At 40.6% G+C, this 25,561-nt stretch overlaps 1 protein-coding gene across 1 annotated transcript in view; it reads right to left on the reverse strand.

Annotated features, from left to right (window-relative positions):
- The window catches only part of atp2b2 (ATPase plasma membrane Ca2+ transporting 2), a 74,291-nt gene extending 73,127 nt beyond the window's left edge, over nucleotides 1–1,164 (reverse strand). Inside the window, exon 1 of the mRNA XM_030052453.1 lies at nucleotides 768–1,164. Within this exon, the coding sequence (XP_029908313.1) occupies nucleotides 768–966 (199 nt within the window). The 5' untranslated portion in view covers nucleotides 967–1,164. The remainder of the gene's footprint in view (nucleotides 1–767) is intronic.
- Between the last annotated feature and the right edge of the window lie 24,397 nt (nucleotides 1,165–25,561).

Consider the following 25,561-nt stretch of genomic DNA (forward strand, 5'->3'; position numbering starts at 1 on the left):
GACAGCACATGTACTCTATGCTATGTCAATGACAATGCTATGTCACACATGAAATGCAGAATATTTGTTCCAGGCATTAGAATAAAAAGCATAATAATGTAGAAAAGTAGACATTTGGGGTTTGTGCTGCAAAAAAGATATTTTCCTGTTGCTAAGCAGAAAATAAATAAGAAATCAGTGTGCCATTAGGTTTGTTGGTTTCTCAATCTCCTCATTCCCCTCTGTGGCCTAGTCCATATTAGCAGACTAGCCCACGTGGCCTAACCTCTACATTGCTGCCCCAGAGACCTGCTCTCTAATAACACTACGGCTGATTGGCTGGCAGGATAGGAGGGAAACAGGGAAGGTGGAAGGAGTATGGGGGGTGGAGGTGGAAGGAGTATGGGGGTGGGGGTGGGGGGGGTAAACTGTCCGGAGAGATTTCTATGCATACTAATCAGGTCTAACACTAGCTGGCTGAGAGAAGAATTTTCATCTACCCCTTCAAACGGGACTCCCTCCTCTGTCTGCTGTTCTGATGCTGTGCTTACGCAGGTCTTCAGCTGGTGCAGAGTGTATGGGTGTGTGTGTGTGTGTGCATACTGCTATGAATCAATTCATATCATACTGATGTTGCAAATCCATGTAAAGTCTTACAATAAATCCAATCAAAGTAAAATATCCATTAGTTTTCCAATTGCTGCAATTTCTAAGACGACAGACCACACAATCATATGTTGCATATGAAACACACAGGCATGCACACACGGGCAAGCAAAGGGACTCACCTTCCGTGGGTGAGGTTTTCAGCCGTGTGCACAGTCCCTCTAAGTCCCCGTAGTCCTCCTGGATCTTGACCACCGCCTCTGTGCCACGCAGCTCCATCAACGAGCGCAGCTCCATGAGCGAGCAGCCAAAGACGGCCGCATGGTTGCCCTCGTTTCTTTGGTTCTTGGCATAAAAATCGCTGTTGGACATGTCCCCCATGATGTCAGCTAGTCAAGTCAGTTAGATTTAGAGTTTGTTATTGCTAAGAGATCAATAAAAAAAAAGCTTGCACAACAGTGAGATGAGCTCTCGCTCATCCAAAAAAAAAAAAAAAAATGGAAAAAAGACAAAGAAAAAAATTCCAAAACAGGAATCAAGGGGTGGTGGGTGGGGGACACCGCTGGTAGGAGAAGTAGACAGATCGTAAAGACTGAAAGGGAAAAAAATTCCAAGTGAAGATGAACTGACAAGCACCTGCTCCGGTTTAGGAAAGACTTGAAGACATTCGCTGGCCAAAAAAAAAGAAAAGAAAAATGAGAAAAAACAAAAGAAAAAGAAGAAAAACTCAAAAAGAAGAAATAGAGGAACAGGAAGAGAAGGAGAAGAGACGAAAGAGAAGAGGAGAAGATGAGATACAAGACGAGAGCATCCAGAAGAGTGCTGGACAGCCCCAGTGGTCAGCTCCTGAGAAGGGCAATAATGGAGTTTCCAAGTCCTGTTGGTCTCAGGCTCACCACGGCTGCGGTCCAGACCCGCTCCATGTGTGGCTTCCCATTCCTGCTATTCTGCTGTTGCCACCGCTGCCTCTCTCTTTCTACATGGTGGTCTTCCCCATCACTGCTACAGAAGAGAGAGAGAGAGAGAGAGAGAGAGAGAGAAAGAGAGAGAGAAAGATGGAGATGAATCCAAAAGAGGACAGAGGATGAGGGAGAAAGGGACAGAGAGAAAACAGAGAGAGAGAGAGAGAGAGAGAGAGAGAGAGAGAGAGAGAGAGAGGACAAGAATGAGCAGCACGTTCTCAGGGCAGAGGAGAATGCAGCGGTAGACTGTGTGCTGCTGAAGGACAGCTTCTCCTGGCTGCTGCGGTAACTGTGGCTCTGTCTGTATCTACTGCTGCTGCTGCTAGCCTCATTCTAAGGGCACGCCGACTGACAGAGCAAGAGGGAGAGAGAGAGAGAGGGAGTGAGAGAGAGAGAGAGAGAGAGACAGAGAGAGAAAGAGAGAGAACTGTGAAAGGGAGGGAGGGTGGAAAGCAGAGGATGCTCCTTTCTGGTGCAGAGCGGAGAGAGGGGCTGTGCGCGGGCAGGAGGCTGGGGCTGCTCTGACGACAGAGTGGAGAGGCAGCACGTAACGCTGCACTGTCACGGGGAGGATGGGCCGAGCTATGGAGTCGCTGCTGCGCTCTACTTCCACTCTCTCTCCCGTTCTCACTGACCACTCATATGTTGTCACTCTCTCTACTGTGAACCACTTCTGTTTATTGTCCTGCAATGCCTCGCACTAATGTTCTCACTCTATGTCTCTCACTCCTTAGCATTACATTCAGCTCACTCAGAGCAGCATTTGGTTTGAAAACTATAGCAGATAAAGATATTTCACGATGACTAACATCTATTTTGAACTAGGGCTAGGCAATATGGACAAAAAAACATCACCATATTGTTGACTAAATACCTCCATGTCAATATTCTAACAATACTGTATTAATGACTACTGGTGGTTTCTCAAGACATTTACATACAAGAGATTTGTGATAAACAGTAATTAATAATGACCATTCAGGAAGAGGTGAATAACAGAACAGCTACAACAGTCTTATAAGTTCAGAAAATTGCATAAATTTACTGTAATGTGGCCTTTAAAATCAGGAAAGAAAACACTTTTGTCATATCATATTATTATATCCAAAATCCCGTATATCTCGTCTTATTTAATTATATCAATAGGATATTGACACACCTCCCTATTTCAAACGATTTACACATCACAATCTTTGTGTTTAAAAAAAAAAAAATCACAATTTCAGTGAATCTTCTCAGCCCTCAGGCTGCACTAACTCACCCTGTACATCATGCAGATCAACTGATCTGTAATCAATGATTTTTATGTGTGCGTCCATTTTCATCAATGACATGCATGTCACACTCTGAGTGGAGTATAAATAAGGCCCGTCATTAATGTTATTATCCAAAGTAGAACCCTCCTTCTGACTGACTTGCTGGCAAAACCCCCAGGTGCAAAACAGGCTGCACGGTGCAGGCAATGTATTATATTATGCTGAAAACAGCGAATCAATACTAAACATCCATAGTGGGGTGACTCTGTTGTAACCTGTTACCCTCCCAACCCTAATTCTGCATCTATAGTGCATTATTGTCTTGCAGTTTTAACTCTGCAAAGAATTCCTCCTGGAGGCCCTGAAGGAGCAAAACTGCAGCAACAGTACAGCAAGAAAAATAAGCACAGTGTATGGCACCTGAGGATGATGCTGTAGTATATCTGGGTGTAGTGAGACAAATCAAATCAAATCGATTTGAATCAAATCGTTTCGAATCAAATCAAAGCCAATCCAATCAAATCAATGTCACTGACAGCACACTGGGCCATCTCAATCATTCAAAAAGAAATCAGGCCCATTGCACAAACACAGCAAAATCAAAAAGTATTTTTTCTGTCAGCTAATATCTTTGTATTGGTGGGATAAACCTGTGCATACATGAAAAATGCCCGAAGAACAAAAACCCAAATGACGCCAAAGGCCCAAAATATATACTGTAGCCCCAAGGACCACAGCTAATGTTGTAATACACTCTATGTAAAGTTTAAATGTGCTCTTACGACTGCTGATTAAAGCACATTAATTCATTTTTTATACTGGCTTTTTTCTCCAGTTTATACACAAAAAAGACAGCAGAGGACAGGACTGGACAGAAGCATCTCTCCTTGAATGTTCTTCTATTGCATTTTTTTTCCCTCCACACATTTTTCCTCTCCTCCTCCTGCCAATCAGGTCTGGTCAATGTTGCCACTACTATCTGTATGCCAAGGCAGACATCTGTGCCAGCCAGACCCTCCAAAACAGTCAAATGAAAGCAAATAAATGCTCTCCCAGGGAATGGTGTGTGTGTGTGTGTGTGTGTGTGTGTGTGTGTGTGTGTGTGTGTGTGTGTGTGTGTGCGTGCGTGCGTGCGTGCGTGCGTGCGTGTGTGTGTGGTTTGTGTCTGAATGCTTAATCAAGTGGCTGGCTGAGGAGAGAAACTGCATTACACAGGTAATTCTCTTAATAATACTACACCAGCTGGAGCCACCTGGAAGAGAAACACTCATTTTGCAATTGTTTTGAGACATCTGAAGTTTGATTTGCAATAGTTCTTTAGTCCAGAGTTTGACTTTAAGATGCAAAATTAACTTCCTGCAACTTCTTTGGACACTGTAATAACATAAAAATATTTGGTTAAACCCTTTTTTTTTTTTAAATTATTATTAATGACAAATCTACTCAGACACTTTGTAACTTCACAATACAGTATCTGATGCTGCACATCATTTTAAGCAGGGACAAAAAGCTAATGTTCTGGCTTACTATTTGATGACTAGGCATCCCTTTAATTTAGTTAAATTATACAATTATCTGATACAGGGGAAAGAGCAGTGATGCAGGTTGCAGCAAATTGCATGGCCATGGGGAAATCACTGTCACTAACGCATTTCACAGCACTTTCTGATAGGTCTCCATTCTTTGAGAGTAAAGGTTTAGGTGAAAATATTTAAGAACTCCTTACACAAACATTTACAGTGATATGATATGCACACCTCCATACCTTGATATATGTAAGTGACAGGTGGCATTCAGTCCCATGGTGCACAAACATTGACAGAGGGGTCATATATCTGGAATTACGATTACTGATGAAAAATCAATGTCCAGGTAGCCAATCAAAACATCTCGAGCAAGTCCTGCCTAATGATGTGGTCACACATGAGAAAACTGCACAAAAACATTTGACGACTACTGAGGTGAAATTTGTATCCTGGCGTGCCGACTGTTGAGCAAGTCCAGGATGTGACACTGCTTTTACCACAGCAAAATGTTCTTTGAAAATCAGTGAAGGATTGGGACTTCCTTTATTGGTGGAGAGGAGAGAGTGAAGGGTTATACTGGGTAGGAGGAGTTATATATTGTGTTATGTAAGATTAGCTTTTCTCCATAATGAATAATGCTAATGCTAGCTTAATGTTCAAAAACTACAGCCAAGTGGAGTCAGCAACACCCATGTCTTTACTAATGGTTGAGACTAGTTGTGTCCCAAAAGCATAGGCCTTCTACATACTAATATTTAACCATATACTGTATACTAATATTCATAGTATACAATTCTGGCAATTGTCCACTGACAGTGTTATCTGTCTATGTCTAGATGTCGTACACCACCACTCAATTTCAAATTTGAAAAACAACTAACAAATACTAATTAACAGATATCTTAGATTATTAGTTTTCATGAACTTCTTGTACACTGAGACTGCAGAGACGCTCCTTTCGACGACAGCTTATCTGTTACTTTACATTTTCAAGCTGTGAGTAGCTCCTCCCTTTCCTCTATGTGCTGCATTCTGGGACCGTAACATAGTTACTCAAAATACTAATCCAACTGAGTAAGTGCATTGACATTCTTAAGTATACTTTTCATCCTTTTACAGTGTGAACACACTGCATTTTCAAAACTTCAGAATGAGAATGAGTATGAGAATGCTCTTGGGACAGGACTTATGGTCAGTGTTCAGCAAACGTGAACTCTACACCAACAGGGAAATGCAAACTCATTTTGCCAGTGGATATAAATGTTTTAATTGCCCTTAACCCGTACAGAATTGAAGTGAACCGCAGGGCTTGTCTATCACAGAAAGATAAGAGTCTTACAAATTTAAAAAAACAAAAAATACAAATATACCTACAGGTTAAAAATACAAAAAGATAGGCAAATACAAATATCAATACAAAAATGAGTAAGGAATTTCCAAAATACTGAAGACAAATATTCTGAGTGAAAACAAAGAATAAACCACATCTGTTGCATGCACACGTGTGATTTTGATTTTTACTCAACATTTCTCTGAACATCTGTTAATAACCTGCATTGATTTCTACTCAGTAGTATGATATAGTATCTTATTGTTAATCATATCATATATTAACTCAGCTAGCATAATACTACCTATCCCTCTATTCAGGTTACATAATCTGAACATCTATGAACACTATAATCTGATCATCTATGAACCATTTTTTATTTACCCATCTGACAGTCTATCCTTTCAGCCAGATCTGCATCTTCATCAAACCACACATTCATTTAGTGTGTGAAAATCTTTTATCACAGGACAAAGGGCAGACAAAGTCAAATGGTTATTTTTCCCTGACCTCAGTGCAGTTTTTGATGGTCTGTATCAGTGGTTTCCCTTCATGGTCACTGGAATCCAGAGTCCTGCTGGCTTTCTATCCTGCCAGGTAATTAATTGCAGTTAACTGCATTCACCTGCCATCCCAGGTGTAAATCAGCTCCTGATTAAATGAGTAGAGTGAAAACCAGCAGGGCCTGGAGTCCTGGTTTGAAAACCACCGACCTAGATGCCTGTGGCTATTGTTGTGTTGGTGAGGTGGCATGGAATAACAATGCTGCTTATTTCAGAGATTGTCAGCACACCTGTGAACAAATAATGCTGATGATCACAGCACACAAAATTAAATAAATGCTTAATTAAACACCCAGACGCCTGAAACCGGTATTGATCACCATTATTTAAAAGAGAGAAAAAAGTGCACTGTTGATCTATTGCCTACTCTGTAATATGTAATGTGAGATCCTCTAAAAAAAAAATACTGAGTCAGGAGTGTGAGATAATTAAAAAAAAAATCAAATTAAAACACGCACACACACACTCACATCACAATGCAAGGAAAATAGCTAGATCAGCAGGCCTATTTGTCATTGTGGCGTCATCCTCAGACGCAGAGACCATCATTTCACCAGCTGCTTCAGTATTCATTGTGATATCAATGTGCTGCAGGCTCCCGATCAGCTACAAGAGCATTCAATGGGTAAATCTTAAATGGTTTGAAAAACTAAGACAACGCTGTTTTTCTGAAACAGTCTTCAATACGCAGTGAAAAAAATAAGGCTACATCCAAAATGCTCTTTTTGCATTTATGAATTCTTCAACATCTTACACTAGGCTAAACTACTGCTGTTATCTGCTGTTGAGTCTCAGCTTTTCACTTGGAAGTTTTTTTTGTACCTGCACTTATACACTAGTGATTTTATACGCCCAAATATGAATATATAATTAGGAAATGTTGTATTTATCTTCTAATTTAACTTTTTTGATCCTGCGCTTACACATTAACAATTGTGTACTACGAACAATAAATTTTGTACTTGCACTTCTCAACTACATGTAATTTAACGTTACTTACCTTAGAAATGCAATCATTACAATTAAATGCCACCAACAGATGACAAATGACATCAGCGACCATTTGATTAAGGGCAAAGCCAGTGGCTACAGAAGCCAAACAGCACATTTAGTGACCCATTTCCATTGGATCAGAGATTTAGAATTTAGAATACAAGTTTACCTTGAATGTTTGTGAATAAAGCTTTCTTTATCAGAGGCTGAAGGCAGCACACAATGAGTACTTACAAAAATATGCATTATGGATTAATTATCCCTCTAAGTGATGAAGTTATTCGGCATTTATAGGCTTATATGGGCAGGTCTTGTCAAATTAAAAGTTTATCAGTGTTGCCTTCTAATATAAACTGAGGAACTGTAATGTAAGCTTACTTTACTTTCCTATTCAGTTATTTTACTTTCCAACTGTTGTGAACACTTGCACATCATAGCTATGACAATCTTTCTGACCTCTACCTGCATTCCAATATGACCTGAACATGTTAGGGCAGGTTGAGTGATGTAGACCATGTAGGTCACTGCCTGTCAAGGTCAGGCTTGGCTGGGTGAAAAGGGCTTATCACAGTGATACTGCCTGGAGAAAACAAATGGCAATGGTAGTCAATGAAGTCAAGCTCAAAAAAGGAAGTAAATATCTGCTACCAATACTTGGGAAGGAAAAATTTTGTAGTCATGGAGTATTTTCTAGGCCCATTAGATGCAGAATGTCTTTTCTTAGCATGGCTCCCACTATAACAGATATTACTGTCCTTGCTGTTGAAATATAGACCTAGAAACATTTATGTTTAAAGTGCTAAAGTCCACAGGGAAAACACATGCAGAAAAGAGGTTCTTTTGTATATACATTAAATTTTACAGAACTTGCATGCCACCCAACATTTTCACTAAGTCATCATAAGGGGCAGTAGCATCTTTTCTGTGTTCTTGCCCCATATACTGATATCCCTCTATGACAGAGCAATCAGAGATTTTCTGTTCCCTTCCAGTTATCTAAAGCTGTGATATCCAGCTATTCACTATCATTTTAGTGATGTAAGTGACTACTGCTGGTGCTGGTGGTAGTGTTATATTCTGGTGGCATGCAGCAGCCTATCCTTAAATAACGATGACAAATCATGCACAGGAGTGGGAGGGATGGAGATGTGAGTCGGTGGGAAATGAGGAGGGGGGCAGTAGATAACACGAGACTGGTTTCAAGATGGAGGGAGGACGAAAAGGGGTGCAGAGAATGTTACAGAATGGAGGGAAAGAGAGAAAGCATGCAAGAAAAAAAGGATGGGGTAGGAGAGGGTTAGATAGAGGTGGCATGTGATGTCGATGCCTGGGCTGAGTAACTTCAAAGCAAATTATATTCCTTTTTAGAATGTAAACACACACTCTCTCTCTCACACACACACAAACACAAGCTTTTTTTTTTCCTTCCTTGGAAAAGGAGGGCAAGTCTGAGCCGAGCTATTGTTAGCATTTGCTATGCATTCACAGATGAAACTTTGATGAAGGCAGTGTGTCAAAATGGCTCTTCTTCGCCATTAAATCATTTCATCATCAGAGAGTGAGCAACTTTCTTTTCCTCAAGTTTTGGGGATGCAGACCCTATTCATAATTTTGTAAGAATCTTGCAAAAATATTATATCTAAAAAAAATTTTCATCTCCGCCACTGAACTGAGCTTAGTACGATAGTGTCTCCCTTTGTCTGTCCATATATTTATACTTGCTTATCTTGTGTTGTCTGTCTATATATACTTAACTAAACACTCCCTAAAACATGTCCATGTTTTGCCGCCTTCCCAGCTCACCCTCTTCCAGCTTGCCAATTTGTCTGCATAACTGTTGGTGTGTCTGCCATGGCTTGACAGTGAGTAATGAGTCATATATGATCAAACATCCAAGATAAAGTGCAGATTCTGCAATAATTAGTGAGGGCTTGATTTAAAAATGTGCAAGGACACTTAATTGGACTTTATGAACCTGAGCACCATATGCAGTCCGCATTAAAACATGGAGCTCCACGGCCAGATGCTAAGACCATCTGATCACCATACTGTGCCATACAACTGTGTTTGCCCTGTGGAGATATGAGCTATTACAACATACAGGCTTATTTATTTTATTCATTTACTGTTACTACCATATTAACTGTTCTATCTATCTATCAGTCTATCTATCTGTGTGAACATTGCCTGTGTCTTTCGTTCTCTCTGCCTACTGCTTTGTCTGCCTGTCTCCCTGTTCTGCTCTATGTTAATGATGAAGCAGCGTTAGAGAATAATTGCTGCTCTCTCTTTGATGAAAAGTGGCTGATCTGGCAAGCAGTGAGCGGTCCACAGAGTTTGCTGTCCTTCAACAATGAGACTATGAACATTCTCTCTTTCTCTCTCGCCTTTAAAATGTCCTTGAGCACACCAAGGCAGATTTGTGAGCTGTGCTCACTGCACCACTGCCAGCACTGATACGCAGCCCCCCCCAGCTGTGACAAAAAGTAGTGCAAGAAGCGTCATTGGGTTTAAAGCTGCTCTGTACACCTTTGTTATTATAACATGCTGATTGTTAGATGAATAAGGTACAAATGTTCACACTGGTTGTGAATTTGTTCATAGCATGCACATTTATTTGAAAACATGACATTAATCTTGAAGGAAAACATGTTAATGCTTACTGTTTCAAAGCAGAGGTCAGATAGTGAATTATTTCAAGGTAATTTCATATTAAGCTTTTGTTTCATGCCAGCAAACAATTTGCCAGATAATGTCATCTTTTTCAAGTATTGTACAGCTCATTTTGTAATGTACTCGCTGATGCATTGCTTCTAAATTAAACTCTTTCCAATTTCCTAAAGAAGTGACAAACTAATTTTATTTTTCAAGTGTCCATCTTATACCATTATTCTTTATGTTTCCGCAGTGTCCTAGTTATCACATTTAATTAGTCTGAACCTAATAAAAAAAAATGTGGGGGATAAAATATGAAACATCAGCTGAGCAGCAGAATCAGTTGCGTAATGTTCAGGGAATCCCCCCCAACATACACACACACACACACACACACACACACACACATTCACACACACACACACACACACACACACACACACATACATTAGACAGCAGCTGCTGTACTCACACATGCACGTAACCTACATAGTCTCACATACACATGTATACAAATATGCAAGTATACTATGCATGCGCACACACGCACACACATGCACCTAAACTGACATTGTCTCTGAGGTGAAATCTTACATAACAACCAAATGGAGAGCCTCCTTTCAGCTACTGTCAGTACTCTCTAATTGGGGTGAAAGCAGCTGTCGTGCCAGCCAAATGCAGTGGACAGGGTCTGACGAAGGAAAAAGGGTATTTTGAAAACCAACGGAGTAGCATGAAAATGACTGCAGTCCCTAGTCAAATCAGTGTAAAAAACTGAGGAGAGGGGAAAGCAAAGAGACAGAGAAGGGGAGAGAGACCGAAATACGCATGTCCGTATGTATATATGTAGGCTTACAGCCTTGGTTGGCTTATAGATGGCGAGGGGCTTTTGAAAAAAGGCAGTTGGCCAGGCAACACGAATTGCTGCAGGGTTGCTGTGTTACTGCAGAGTGAGAGTGAGAGGAGGCAGAGGGAGAGAACTGGTGATTACATGCTATAGCTCTGAGATAGCTGGGACAGAGGACATGGCAGTGAGTGATATAAGCTGTCGTTCGGGTTAGAGAAGCTCTATCAGTGCCAGAATCTGTGAAGAACCCTCTTCCTGGGAGGACAAGCTCAGTGCCTGAATATGTTAAGGTATGCCACATCAGACGACTCTCACCCTCTCCTCTCCGATTTCCACCTGCCTCCTTCACTCCTTAGCCTCTGCTATGCTCACTCCAACTGCGACTGGCGCACAGATGTCGCCTTTCCCCTCGCCTTGGTTTGTGCTTTTATGCTTTAACTGTCTCTTTACCTCTCTGCATGTCTTTTCACTCCTGAGAATGCTATTTCATTCTGTGATAAATCCCTAAAATATCAGCCTTACTTTTAACCCATCCTGTATCCTACTCTAAGGAGCTCAGCTTACCTGAATGTCCTGTCCTAGGTTTAAGTGGTGAGCAAATGGCATTATACAACAAAAGTAGCATTCTGAGGCTGTGGAGTTGGGTAATACTGCCAGCAGCAGAGATAGGGATGGCCATTAACAACTGGGTCAAAATCAATATGAGTATTTTATAGCCACAGCATACCCAACTGTACAATCATGTGGCATGAAAAAATACTGGCTGTCATAATTATTGGCAAGTTTGCCCATTTATAAAATGTCTCAAAATGTGGTCAGTGTATAAAGGTCAGTAATAGTGCAGGATAGTGAGGATGCCCTGCTGGCCCAAGAGGATGCGGCTGTGCCTCAGTGGCATATCATCCTGTGAAAGAGGAGTAATTTGTCTATCTGCTGATGGGTTTTCCTATCAAACTAGACTCTTGGCCAGATTTCCCCAGAGGATGGCATCAGGCTGTCAATCACATTGTATGGGAACTCAGGGGCGGGGAACTCCAGCAAATTATGAGATAGACGTGCTACTAGGGCCAGAAGTGGAGCACTCACCATTCACTGGAAGCTACTGAGAATCTATCGAGTTTTTGAACAAAAAGAAACAAATCTTTTCATTTTATTATTTCTCTCTAATGCCTTACTTATAATTAGAAAGCAGTTTGATCACTGATTCTCATTATTTAAAAAAAAAACAAAAAAAACAAAAAACAAACTTGTGTTCATAGCAGGAAGGCCAAGTAGAGATGGTAACATAATGGCATCAATAATAAATACAGCAAGAGAGGAATTAAATTAAACATCAGTAACCCTCTGGTACTTAAACTGACTATATTTTCTCCCTGGCAAAAAATGAAGAGATGCAATCTTCAGGAAAGATGACATCATGTTCGATGACCTCATGTGTTCAGCTGGGAAACACATTAATGTGCAAGTTGAGTTAAATTCTGGGTAGTTGGTATGACATCACCATGCTGGGTTTATCTTTAAGAAGCTCCTCTCGTATGCCAAAACAACAAATGATAGCATGATCTCACTCTGAAGACTATGACTGAACCTTCCTTTAAATGGACTGATTTTGAGCCAAGTAAGTGACATGAGTAATAAGTTATTTTGGTGTGTTGAAGATGGTCTCCACTACATTAACAGTATATTTAAGACTTTGCACATTCACAAAGCAAACTAAATGGGATGCTTTCACTTTCAGAATACAGCATGATGAGATATGGTGTGGCTATGGCCATGTTTTTCCTTGTTTATAGATTCCAAAAGAAAGATTCCTAAAGAGACAAAAAACAGATCGGTGTCATAACCCTACTAATCTTTGTGAGGTTCACTTCCTATCAAGATGTAGGCCTAATCATCACGATCCTCAGTAAAATACTGAACAAAAAATTAACACTGGGATAATGTGACAGGGACTGCATTTTTATTTGTTCCTAGTTTGCAGATTAAACTGCCTTCCATGCTCCATGCTTGCACCACACTATCATAAACTTACACCACTTGAACCTAGTTGAACCTTCTTCTGAGGGAATCTCTTCTCATCTCTGTCACCACCAGACTCACCACCCTCAGAGAATAGCGCATCGAACGAGGGTATGACATACATGCTCGTGGGGATTTGACTAATCCACACATGGCATGACACACGGTGCATTTGACATGTGTTACATGGCTCATGCAACAGCAATGACACTGTCCTGAGTTTGCTGCTTTCTATTGCTTGAGAGGCTTTCTGACTAAGAAAGGTCCTTCAAAACATATTGAGTCATCCTCATCCTTGAGTTTTAATGCTCAAAGCGCTGGGTTGAAATATTGTGTGTAATGAGGCGGAAACTGTGAACTCACACTTGCAAGTTCTGAGTGAAATATTTGACATAGTGGCTCTGAATGAGTGCTTTTGAAGATAGATAGAGACAGACAGAGTAAGACAGATAGATAGATAGATAGATAGATCGATAGATAGATAGATAGATATTAATGTTTAAAAATGTACATTATTAGTGGTATGGTAAAGCAGCAGTATATATATCCTTAAACATATAGGTGTTCTCCAGTTCATAGGTAAAACAGGACGGTGGTCTACACTGAAAACTTACACAAACTGCAATCCCAGTGTCAACAAAAATAACTCAGCTGTTTCACAACTAAAGGAGTCTGACCCCCATCTTCCTCCGGTCATTTCCCTGTGGGCCAGGATCTTAACCTCTGATTACTCATCTGTTACTATACTTGTAAACCTTTTTTTTTGTGGAGGCACAGTGTTTACATTGCTGTACCTTTTCAGCATGACAAGCTGCTTAATCTGTGTCCATAAAGCACCTTGGGATCAAAAAGAAAAGAAAAGAAAAAAAAACATGATACAAATCCCTACTGCGTAAGCATGCACAGCCAAAAGATCTCAAATAGGAACGTGTTCTAAGCTCACCTGCCAGGCGAAATTAAAGGAAACTATGAATGCCTATATTAACATGTGAACATGAAATATGGTAAAGCTTCTTTGGCTTCAAGGTGCCAGTCCACTAAGCCTGGGGACACACTACACTAATGAATCGACTGTGAAAAGACTGACTGACACCTAACACTTGCACACTTAATAACCAACATTCACAGATTTTTTTTTTTTTTTCAGCTTGTGTCACTCTGGCACACACGCTTCAAACTGAGCTAGATTTGGGGAACACACGTAATTTACACACTACCTGAGCTGTAAAACCAACATCCAAATTTCACGAAAATCACAAGCTCCTGAACTGCGACAACACAGAAAAACAAACATGAAAATAGAGCTACTTAATGCTGTTTTTCCTCTCAGCACTCAATAGCTTTTTCCAGTCTCTGTTTAAGTCATTCCCCAGCACACACAACAGGAGGAATTTAAGACTTGTCAGCAATCAAATTCTAAAAATTAAACGGCTGAAATAACAGTGATGGTCTTGATTTGATTGGGCAAGAGATTAAAGTGCTTAAACCTCACACACTACAACATAATTTGTGCTAAAGCTGCATTCACCTCAGTTCAGAACTTGTTAAAAGCAAGCACTGACTTATTAAAAAAAAAAAAAAAAAACTGAAAGTCATCCAAATTGGAAGCACAAGTTGGAAATTCAGGTTTCTCTCATTTCAGTTTCAGTGATGTCAAACAAACAACCAAACAAAATGCCTTTTGTTGTTTACAGTAAAATGATAAATATAGGAGTACTTATTTACTACTTAATCAAATACTGCTGCATACACTTTTGTTTTCCCCCCTGGAGGAAATTTTCCTCTTCTTGTCGGCATCCATTTCCCCTGAGTTGACAAGTACAATGTTGTCACAGGTTGGAAAAGGATGTACCAAATGAGATATTGCAGTCAATTAGCGGAGTGAACTTCACCTGCATGCTGACAGAACTTTTGTTTAGAAAAAGAGGGACTGTAAGGTTTTCTTACTTATTCTAGGCTAGGATTTAGCATTTTCACGAGTAGCATTTACAGCTAGTAATGTAATGTTTAAGTCTGCAATATAACTCACGTTACAGTAAAAGAATGGGTGTGAATGGGAATTTTTTTAGTGCTGGCATGAACTCATGAATACCACTAATAGGTGCAGTCTGATCTTGAAAATCAGCTGTGATGGCCAAATCTACACAGCAGATGACATTCTGACAGAAAAAAATGAACATTAACATAGTCATCTCAAAATCTGCTATAAATTTGATAAATTCATCTTGAGACCTGCTGGTGCTATTCTGTCTGTCTGTCTTTCTATCTTACAATCTGCATTTTAACTCATTCACACACTGATCTGTCTCTCTCTTTATGTCTGCCTGTATGACTACAACCACCATGCCTGTCTGCTTGCTTGCCTAGAAGCATGTATGTATTTCCACCAACCTTCCTGCATGCATTTACCTAAAGCACTTTGCCTGCCTGCTCATCTTTCTTTGAACTTCTCCTGTTTTGACTGCTTGCCTCTGGTACGACGGCTTTCCACTCTGCCTGACAGTGCATCTTCATATAATGCAAGAGGCTTCCTACAGAGGGAAATTTGGGGTCGCTGTGGCTCCTACACCGAATCGGGGTTGTCATGTATCTGAGGGGAATGGGGTATCTGTAAACAATCTGTCAGTGTGTCTCTGATGGTGCCCCCGGGCGCGCCGGGGAAACATCTGTCCTATAACAATAGCTAGCAAAACATCTGGCCCTGGTAATGCCTTTGTCCCATTGTTTTGTGAGAACAACCGCTGGTTCAGGCATGGAGTGAGAAGGACGGATGCTGGTGTTCCAGGATTCACTGAAAAATAGGACAACAGGCACAAGACCTAGAAAGATAGACTAGGAATAGAAAGAGACACAGGGATGTTATTCTAGCTTTGAATACAGCTGTCTACAGGGAGATAAGGATGAACTGAAACGGTGTAATATTCGGCTGCAGTGCTCACGCAGTACCATGTCTACCTGCCTGTAAATAGAACAAAAGAGAGGGCTTACAAAAGATTCACTGGTAGCCATCTTAGTCCAGCACCACGCATTGAGCCTGACTTTGTGCCTGCTGCAGTCTGTTGTTTTTCAAATGCTGCGATGCTTGTATAGCTGAATATGTCCATTACAGTTTAACACAGAATTTATGTTCCTTAATTACTGGGCACCAGATCATAACTGAAAAAAAAAAAAAAAAAAAAAAAAAAAACATTAAAAAAAAAGAAAAAAGTGAAATCTCCAGGGTGTTAATGTTGGTAGATTAGTGATTCTACCTTGTGTGCAATAGCGAGAATGAGAAGGAAATAAATATTAAACAGCAAAGAAGATAATATATACCCTCTATACTGAAAACATAATGCATATGTAAGCAAGAAAGAGAGAACAGCTGCACCTAAAATTTCAAATCAAAATAAACCAAAATATTTTCATGTCTCTTTGCTACCGTGTAGGAATTTGTTCTTTTATTTTTGCAGGGTGAATGACACTGAGATCACAATGGCAGTCAACCTCACACTGCCTTCATATTAATTGTTTATACACATGCTCACATTTATATTAATGTATTCATTCAAGTACATCTAACACAGTGATCATGAATTCCAATACAAACATACATTCTATGCACATGCATGGACACTTTCATTTTCAGTAGCAAGCAAATGCTGCAAGGTCATTGGAAGACACAAAAGAGGAAGAAAAAAAGAAAAAGAAAAACACTGGTGTGTACCCTCCTTGCTCCAGATGAGCAACTAGAAATCATGTGGGAGTTATTGGTCTAATTAAATTCAACACATGCAGGGTAAGTGTGCTAGAAGGGGAGTAAAAAGAGAGAGAGAGAGAGAGAGAGAGAGGGAGAGAGAAAGAGAGAGAGAGAGAGAGAGAGAGAGAATGAGCAAAGTGGAGGACAGAGAGAGAGAGAGGGAGAGACAGACAAAGGGAGCAAGTGCAAGAAAAAAAGGGAAAAGAATTAAAAGAGAGGTGATGCAGTAACAACAGCCTGCCACCTTAGACAGAACATGAAGAAAGGAAGGACATGAATCATCCATCAGGCTTAGGAATGAGGCCGCTATTTTGTCACACCATCTGTCTGAGTTTTAGCACAAACTGGGATTTTTATCTATCAAACATTTATCGATCAAGCAAACCTTTCTAATATTTGGCCTTTTACTTCACCTCCCAAGCACATGCATTTTCTACTGAAAAATAATACGATATTCAATTATATTAAAATCCTTGACAAGCACCGACAAATTATGATATAACATTGGGTTTTAACATTTTATTGAAATTCCTGGGATGAGCATACAGAAGATGGGCATAATTCGTCTTATTAGTGTAATGCGAGTGCTGCTATAAATGGTCATCCCTCTTTATAAGGAGAACCAACCACAGAGATAAATTAGTATATGTGAGCTGGTGTTGACAGGAGATGTGGTCACTTATATGGGATTTTACAGATGTTATTGTCCCTTACCAAGTGGAATTCTTGGGAATGTGTTGGTTTTTCAGCAAGCAGAAGGGGCAATAAAGGATTTTTCCGATTTTGCATAGCACCAAAGGTAAGGACAAAGACGGCAATGTTCTGAATAAATCCATGCACATGTGAAGCTTGCACATTTAATAGTCGAAATCTGAATAGGAAGAGGATCTGAATCTGAGAGAGATGCATCACACAGTCTGAATCGAGCCCTTAGTCACCAACACACTTTCTATCAAACATCTCCCACCAATCACCAGCCAACAAACTAAAAATAGAATGATTGACAGGGCAGGGGTAGAGAAGGATAAAAGCTATTAGTCACTGCCGCTCACGATCACACACACACTTGCATGTGCACAAACACACACCATGCTGTCAGACTGTCACAGGCTGGGTGACTGGAGCTTGAAGCCTTTTCACCTGGATAAGATCAATTAAATGAACACAGTAGCTTATTGCCAGACCCAGGGATGTGACATTACAGTCAAATCAGGTGGTTGTCAATGTCAAGTGACTGCAAATGGTTGCTTACAACCCATCTTTCAACCATTCCTTTGATCATCTCCTGTTTGAGATCATATCCCACAAGACAGTCTTCCAAAATGCATTTCTCTGGTAGAGAACTGTGAACGTCACTCATTAGGGAACTTTTGGTACCACCATTTTTTGGTTTGTGTTTTAAATAAATTTCTTTTTAATGCCATATTGATCAAATCACATGTTGTTGCCTCCAACAGTAGCTGGGCACAGCAAGCAAATGTCAAACAACCTGACCGGTTTATTGTATTTTATGCTAAAGGATACCAAAGGGACAACAAAGGTGAAAGACTATAAAGTTGGTGTATCAGCTTTCTCTGGATTTAACACCCTTTAGGTTCTGTATGGGAGACAATTTAGATTCCTAGAGAGAGAAGTGTAAACAACCAAGGCAAAGGAAATGCTTTAGTAACTTTTGCAGTAAAGGAGAAAATCTATAAATGTTTTTTTTTTTCTGTGTATTTCTGCTCTTTGGAGGAAAGAAGAAATAATGAAAAAGGAAAAAGAAAGATAAGTGCGACTATGATGTCAGGGAGAAAAAAAACTACATATATATCTCTGCAGAACTGCATTAGTGAGCAAAGGTCATGCTAAAAAAAAAAAAAAAAAAAAAAAAAAAAACAGCTCATCTTGCTGTGTTTAAAGACTGGGTTGAATTAGAATAAGAATTGAATTCAAATTGACCACAGCACTCAAGGGAGCCCTTCCTGCTTACTCCTTCCAATACTAATCTCTCTTCTCCTCTCCTTCTAAGACATCTTCTGGCAGCAAACAATCTTGAAAATCACCAGCTATTTTTATGTAACTAAGTGTTTTCATTATCACTTCCTTTCTGTCATTTTTTATTACCAGCAAAATACAAAGAAAGACAAATATATCTAATGCTTATTTCTGCTTGACCCGACAATCTTCTATTTAAGATTTTTATTGTGGAAAAAAAGACAAATTGTCACGTCTGCTTTGTTGTCACTGTGCTCCACAGTAGTGATGATGACACAGCAATTTATAATGCATTGCGCCATTAACAGGTTCTGTCTACACTGTGAAATATGACAATGCAGATTAAGGTGTGGATTTTTTTCTTTGGACATCTTACTTATTTACCTATTCATTTAAGTGTGTGCACACTTTTTATTTTTTTAATGATTATTATATCATATTTAAACTGCTGAGAAGCTTCATTTAATATAAAGCAAAATTAAATATATATTTAAGGTAATATTACTAAATATATAAATGTTTAATAATGAATAGACATAATTAACCACACCAGACTTATTCATCAGGCTGACTAACCATAATATTGTTTAAATATTGATTCATACATGACCAAACCAAAATGATGATGCAAAGTGCCTGAAGTAAAATCTGATTTTATTTTATTTCCTGAATTTCAAATGAAAAGGCATAGCAAGGTAATTCAAAAGTGCAAGCAAAAGCATAGTGAACATTCTCTGCATTACGTTTACTGCTGGACTGATGTGGAGATGGAAACACTGCACAACAACATTACTTTAATTCCTTTTAGACCGCAAGGAAGTGAATACCATCCAACAGCCTGCCAGATAGTGATGAGACAGTAGTCCCACGTGTCACTGGATGCTGCTGCTTTATACAACACCAGCCAATGAGAGCTTTAGACATTTTAAATTCTCTTTTAACAGCATAACAAGACAGCTTGCATTGTCATTTCTTTGGGTTTCTCTTGTTCCATCCCTCTCTCCCAGTCCCCCTAACTAGTCTGTGATTGCATTTATGTGTACTTTCATGCATGAGTTTGTGTGTGTGTGTGTGTGTGTGTGTGTTTGAAGGAAAGAGAGGGAGAGGGAAAGATTAAACAAGAGAAGGGCAGAGAGAGAGTTGAGTTGGAGGAGGATTGACACCCAGTGTGCTCTGTGCTGCTGTGCTGTCTGGCCATCTTGGTGCAGTGGAGCTGTGCTGCTGGTGGAGGTCACACAGTCATCACAGCCCCAGCGGAGGCACAATCAATTTCCTCTGACAGGCTGGCTGACTTACTGACTGCCTGATGACTTAGTGGCTGGCACATGGCTGACTGGCTGACTGACTGACTGCCTAGCTGTATGGACTGACTGATTGGAAAGCCTGGCTGTTGGAAAGACAGCTCACCATGTTGAATCAGTCAGTGAACTGACTAACCCAGTGAGCCAATCAGCCAACAACATTAGCCTGTCAGTTAATCTGTTGATCAGATGAGAAAGTAGACATTCAACTAACCAGCTGGCCTGTAGGTTTGGGCGATATGGACTATTTATATAGTAGATCAAATATCATACCTTTGACCATATGGGGACAATACTGCAGGGATGACTATTGGTGTTTTCATCTGATATTTACATGCCAGAGATTTTTGATTAACACTCATTAGCAATGTGGATATCATGACCAAGCAGGTAGTGGAAAATTACAGAACATTTAGAATAGTCTAAGTTAAAAAAAAAAAAAAAAAAACTGCATCCCTTTAATGTGATTGCAGCCTTTAAAACCAGAAAAAGATAGCACTTTTGCCATTTTATATTACAATATACAAAATCCAAGATGATATCTAGTCTCATATCATGGCATCAATAGCTATCAGTATCTCACCAGCCCAACCTGCTCTTCAGATGGCCAGTTCATTGACCAGCAACAGTCAGTCAAGTTTTTTTGGTTCAGTTGCACAGTCAACCAGATGGCAAGTTAGCTAGATCAGCAGACAGCAAACAGTAAAGCGGAGAAGGCTGAAAATGCTCATCAGTCAGTCAACATGCAAACCAATCGGTTAGTCAGTCAGCTAATGTAGCAAGACAAGTAGCGCGCAAACACATGTGATCAGTCACAGCAGCGGAACCAGCTGCTTTGACAGAACCAGTCAGTAAGAGACTGAAGAGACACTGCAGACCTCACACTGGCTTGCCTGAATGAGGGGTCTGCTTTTGAGGAAAAGAGAAAAAAAGAAAAAACATGAACATGTTGAGAAATTACAGAAAGAAACTAGAGAGTTCAATAAGCTGCACACCCCCAGATGCAAGCATGTCAATGTGCGCACACACACACCAAGAGATCTCCAAACATGACTCCACTCTGCGATAGAATTATTTTTAGCGTGGCATGGCAGGGAGAGTGGGGCTGAAACCCAAGGCAGCCGGAGGAACAAGCCCACAGAACAAGAGCACGTTTCTCATTACTGATCTTTCTCTCTTTCTTTCTCTCTCTCGCGCTCTCTCTTCCTCTCTCTCTCTCCCCAACAAATCTCCTTCTCTTAAACCAACTTGCCTGCCTGGATACAGGTGTACAAATATTATCCATGTTCCGCACACCCGCAAATCCACACACACACATACACAGCTGCATATTCACACATCACAGCCTCCACAGCATGCAGTGGAATTACGCCAGTGGAATCCTGAGCAACTAATGAAAGCTGCAAACAAAGGTAAGCTATTCTTTCACGGCGGATCACATTTCAAACCAAGGCTGACAAATGTTTTACTTACATGGCAGCAAGGTTATCACCACCATCACCGTGATGTGAAAATCCCCCCTCCGTAAAATGATATTGCAACGGTACATGCAGCGGCAGACCAACCACCACAACAGTGTGCGATATGTGTGAGTGTGTGTGAGTGAGTGTATGTGTGCGTGCGTGTGTGTGTATGTGTGTGTGTGGAGACTCGCTAAGCTGCACTCTCACTGCTACTGCCTCAGCTGGGGCTGTCTCAATGCACAGCCTGTACCATGTCGGCAGGCAGCAGGGGTGGGCGTGTGTGTGTGTGCGTGTGTGTGTGTCTGTGTGTGAATGTGTGTGTGCGTGAACCGTGCTGCAGAGCAAAGACACTTCTCTTAGGTTGACTCTATCCTTCTGTCCTGAGTCAACTGAAGCATAGAGATAGATGGAAAACTTGATGGATAGAGTCAGGAAAGAGGTAAAAACAAGGCTGACAGATTCAATATTGATAAATACAGAGAGGGAACAGAGAGAGAGAGCAAGAGAGAGAGAGAGAGAGAGAGAGAGAGAGAGAGAGAGAGAGAGAGAGAGAGGGATAATAGGGACATAAGAACAGGAAAAAGAGTGGGGAGAAGGTGGCAAAGACAAGTGGAAGAGAGGTGGATGCACCACAGGAGGATCAGTGGGGGAAAGAAAAAAAACCCTCCATCTTAAGAAGACATTTAGGCTAATCTTCAATGTCAAAATCCAAAATCTTGTTCTTCCAAGCAAAATAATAATAATTTCAATTGTTCAAAATGTAGTTTCACTTGTTTCAGGATTTATTTCCAGGAACAAATACAAATACTGAAAATTGAAACAAGGTGGAATAAGACAGATCAGCGCACTAGTATCAAGAAAATAACACGTGATTCAAGAAAAGTTCTGGAAAGTAGCTGATTAGCATTGGAAACAAGTGGGATTATCTTATCCCATTGGCAGATTTTATCACTTGTTTTAATCAACAGAGTAAATGGCTTGTTAAGATGGAAGTGTTTTTGCAGTAAGAAAAAGAGGAGAAAGAGTGATGGGGGAACGAAGAAGTGAAGAAAAATGAGAGGGGGAGAGCAAGGCGGGTAGGTAGATGAGTAAAAAGGGAAGAGTAAGGAGGAAGAGAGCTTTCAAGGACACACACTGTGGTCATTTTTGACGTCAGCAAATCGGGACATCCCTAAGACATGTTGACAAGATCATCTCAGTGGGCATGACAACTGCAGGACATCCTGCTCGTGTGTGTGTGTGTGTGTGTGTGTGCAAGTGTGCGTGTGTGTCGTCGTCCACCTGTGACACCCCCACACATGCAATCACACCTGTTCCTTTCTCACAAATCATTCTGCTCTATGCGGCCAGCAGGAGGAGGAGAGGATACCAGTTTTGTGTCATGCTGCCATCATATCACTACCCCACATCTAGTCCTGTCACAGCTAGCAGGAAGAGAAGGGGAGGAGGAGAAGGAAAAGGAGGAGGAGTACGAGCAGCACTGGGGCACACTGCTACTGTATCGCTCTCTTTCTTCTCCTTTGTCACTGTCTTTCTCCATCTCTTCCCTGTCTCTCTCTCTCTCTTTGGCTCACACTTCCTCCGTCTCCGCCCTCATGTCCCAGGTGTATTGTGTAAATGTCAGATGTTGGACAGCGCTAGTACCAGAGATGGTAAGCAGTCTCCTCCTTCTTGAGGTCATTCTCACTAAGATGAACACACACTGAACTGGCATGACCTGAAGCGCGCACATATGGGTTGGGCTGTACTGAGTCTCACTTAGGTTGCAGTCAATAAAATCCATGTACACTAAGAGAATGAAGGGGTGAATGCCGAATAATCAAACCATGGATGACTTGATTCTGTCAGAGGCAACACTTAGCAATAGCTACAACCACTTTGAGCGTCATGGTGCGTCTGGTACTGATCTGAGATAATCTGCTCCAGTCCGTCTTGTGCTGGACTTTTACCGCAGAGCAACACTTTGAAGAGAAGAGAAGGCAATTCTCTTCAACTTTCTGATTAGGGCTTTTAGGGTCAAATGTAGAGTAACTGTTGATCTTGCGATTTGGTTGTTTTTATATACACAAACTGTCTTATTAAGGACACTGAGGGCGTTTGTGATCTAATCTGATCAGATAAAAATTCAAGTGGAGGCGCGGTCTAGGTAAGATGGAGAATAAGAGGGAAATAATTCAGAATAACACCTTGCCTCTAGAATGAGCAGGTATGACTGCTCTGGCAGATGCAGCATTGCAGATGGAGGCAGAGAAGAGAAGAGAAGAGAAGAGAAGAGAAGAGAAGAGAAGAGAAGAGAGAGAAGAGAGAGAAGAGAAGAGAAGAGAGACTAGAATAGAACAGGAGGGAATAGAAGGGTTTGACTTAACACAGTATTGACCAAAAGTGACTTGTACATTGTGGTGACTGCCCACAGCCTTTGGTAGTGACAGCTACAAAAAAAGAAGACGAGAAAAAAAAAATCATATCTGAAATGCTAAAACATTTTTTTAAACAAACGGAAACCAACTGGTAAGACCAATTATCTAGGACAAAGCAGAGGAAAAGAGAAAGAGACAGAGAAGGAAGGAAAGGGAGAGGGAGGCACTGTATGTATTTGTGTATGAGAGAGAGGGAGGGAGCGTTACAGAGCAAGAGAGAGAGAGAAAGAGATAGAGAGAGAGTGAGAGAGAGCAGTGATGGGGATCAGAAGCAGGCACTGAATATCAATGCAGCACGTCTGAGAGAATCCAGGGCTGCAGTGCACCAAAACCTAGGAAAAAGAGCAGGAGAGGACAACGGCATCACAGCCAGCTAAAAGTGGAGGTCCCACTCATCCACAACTAAGACAGCGGTCCATCTCTATCCATCTAAACTCTCACCCTCTCATGGGCAGTGCCCTAAATAATCACTTCCCCATCATCAAATTGCCCTTAATTTGCATTTCGTCCTTGACTAAACCTAAACCAAAACCAAACTGTTGATGTATCTTTGTGTCAGTGTTGTACAGCCCCAGTTTTAAAACATAAAGTCTTACACTTTACAGTCATACATATACTTTACCTTTTTGCCTCTATTATGCAGGAAAACAGTTCACATCTCATCAGTATGAAAGGCAGCTTTTCCTCACTGAAAAGCTGCAGGCCAAGTTTGAACAAATGCTGCAGGCACACTTTTATACAATACGGAACACACACACACACACACACACACACACACACACACGGCTTAAGAGAAATGTATGCCATCTGTCTTAGTTAAATGACATTTGGTCAAAGAAACCCATCAAACACATTAATGTAATTCTCCTCCTCCTCTTACTCATTCTTTTCTCTTGTTATAAATGCACCCTTCCCTCCCTCCCATAAAAGCTCCATTCCCTTTCAGAAGCAATCTGTTAACCCATGGAATGCCATGTTTACCTCAGCTCACTCAGACTCCTCATATCCTGGTCACTACCCCCAACCAATAACCATTAACCTTATTAATTGAGGAAGTCTTGGACGATCTCGTGAGTGCTGTAGTAATATAGGAGAATGGATCGTGTAGTGTGTGTGTGTGTGTGTGTGTGTGTGTGTGTGTGTGTGTGGCCAGTTGTAGTTAATAAGATGACTTGCCAGAGGCCACTAACCTTTCTCTATTAGGGGTTACCATATCTCTGGTTGTCACATCACAAGCACTCTCTCATCTAATTTACGGTCCCTGCATGCTACATGCCTTTCTCTTCGAACCCTTTCTAGTAATAATTTAGGATGATTGCAGAGCGCCAGCACAAAGCCCATTCCAAAACCGTGAAGAAGTTATGCACTTTTTAAAGCAATAAGCAGACAGTTTGAGGGAGCAATGGTGTTTTTTTGTTACATAACAGGCTGTAAAAAATAAATGTATAATGCCAAAAATTTATTTTAGTCGTTGACTCAAAACATCAGATTGAATATCAATCAACAAGCACTGCCAGTATCTAAAGATCAGGGCTCACAGTACATATTTGAGGTTTTCAGTGTCTCACATATGTAAATCACAACAAATTGTATTTTTTTCCAGCAACATTCCTTACAATGTGCACTATGCAAAATTAAGTGAAAAGGTACGGACCATTTAAAATCAAACAAAAAATTGAAAAACAAATAAATAATATAATAAATTATGTGCTTATTCCGCATTTTTTGGCAGTGGAATATAAAGGGTGTTCATTTCAGTCACCACTCTGCAATTTTTCCTAGAGCATCTTTCAGCTGCTCTTTGAAACATAATAGAAACTAGTCTACCAACACTGTGCTGTGCATTCTGTTGAGCAACTTCTATTTAAACAGGCAAAGACACATGACCACACTGACGATATTAAACACATTCTGAAAGCATTGGTTTT

The sequence above is a fragment of the Myripristis murdjan genome, chromosome 5, assembly GCF_902150065.1.
Source record: "Myripristis murdjan chromosome 5, fMyrMur1.1, whole genome shotgun sequence".
Lineage (NCBI taxonomy): Eukaryota > Metazoa > Chordata > Actinopteri > Holocentriformes > Holocentridae > Myripristis > Myripristis murdjan.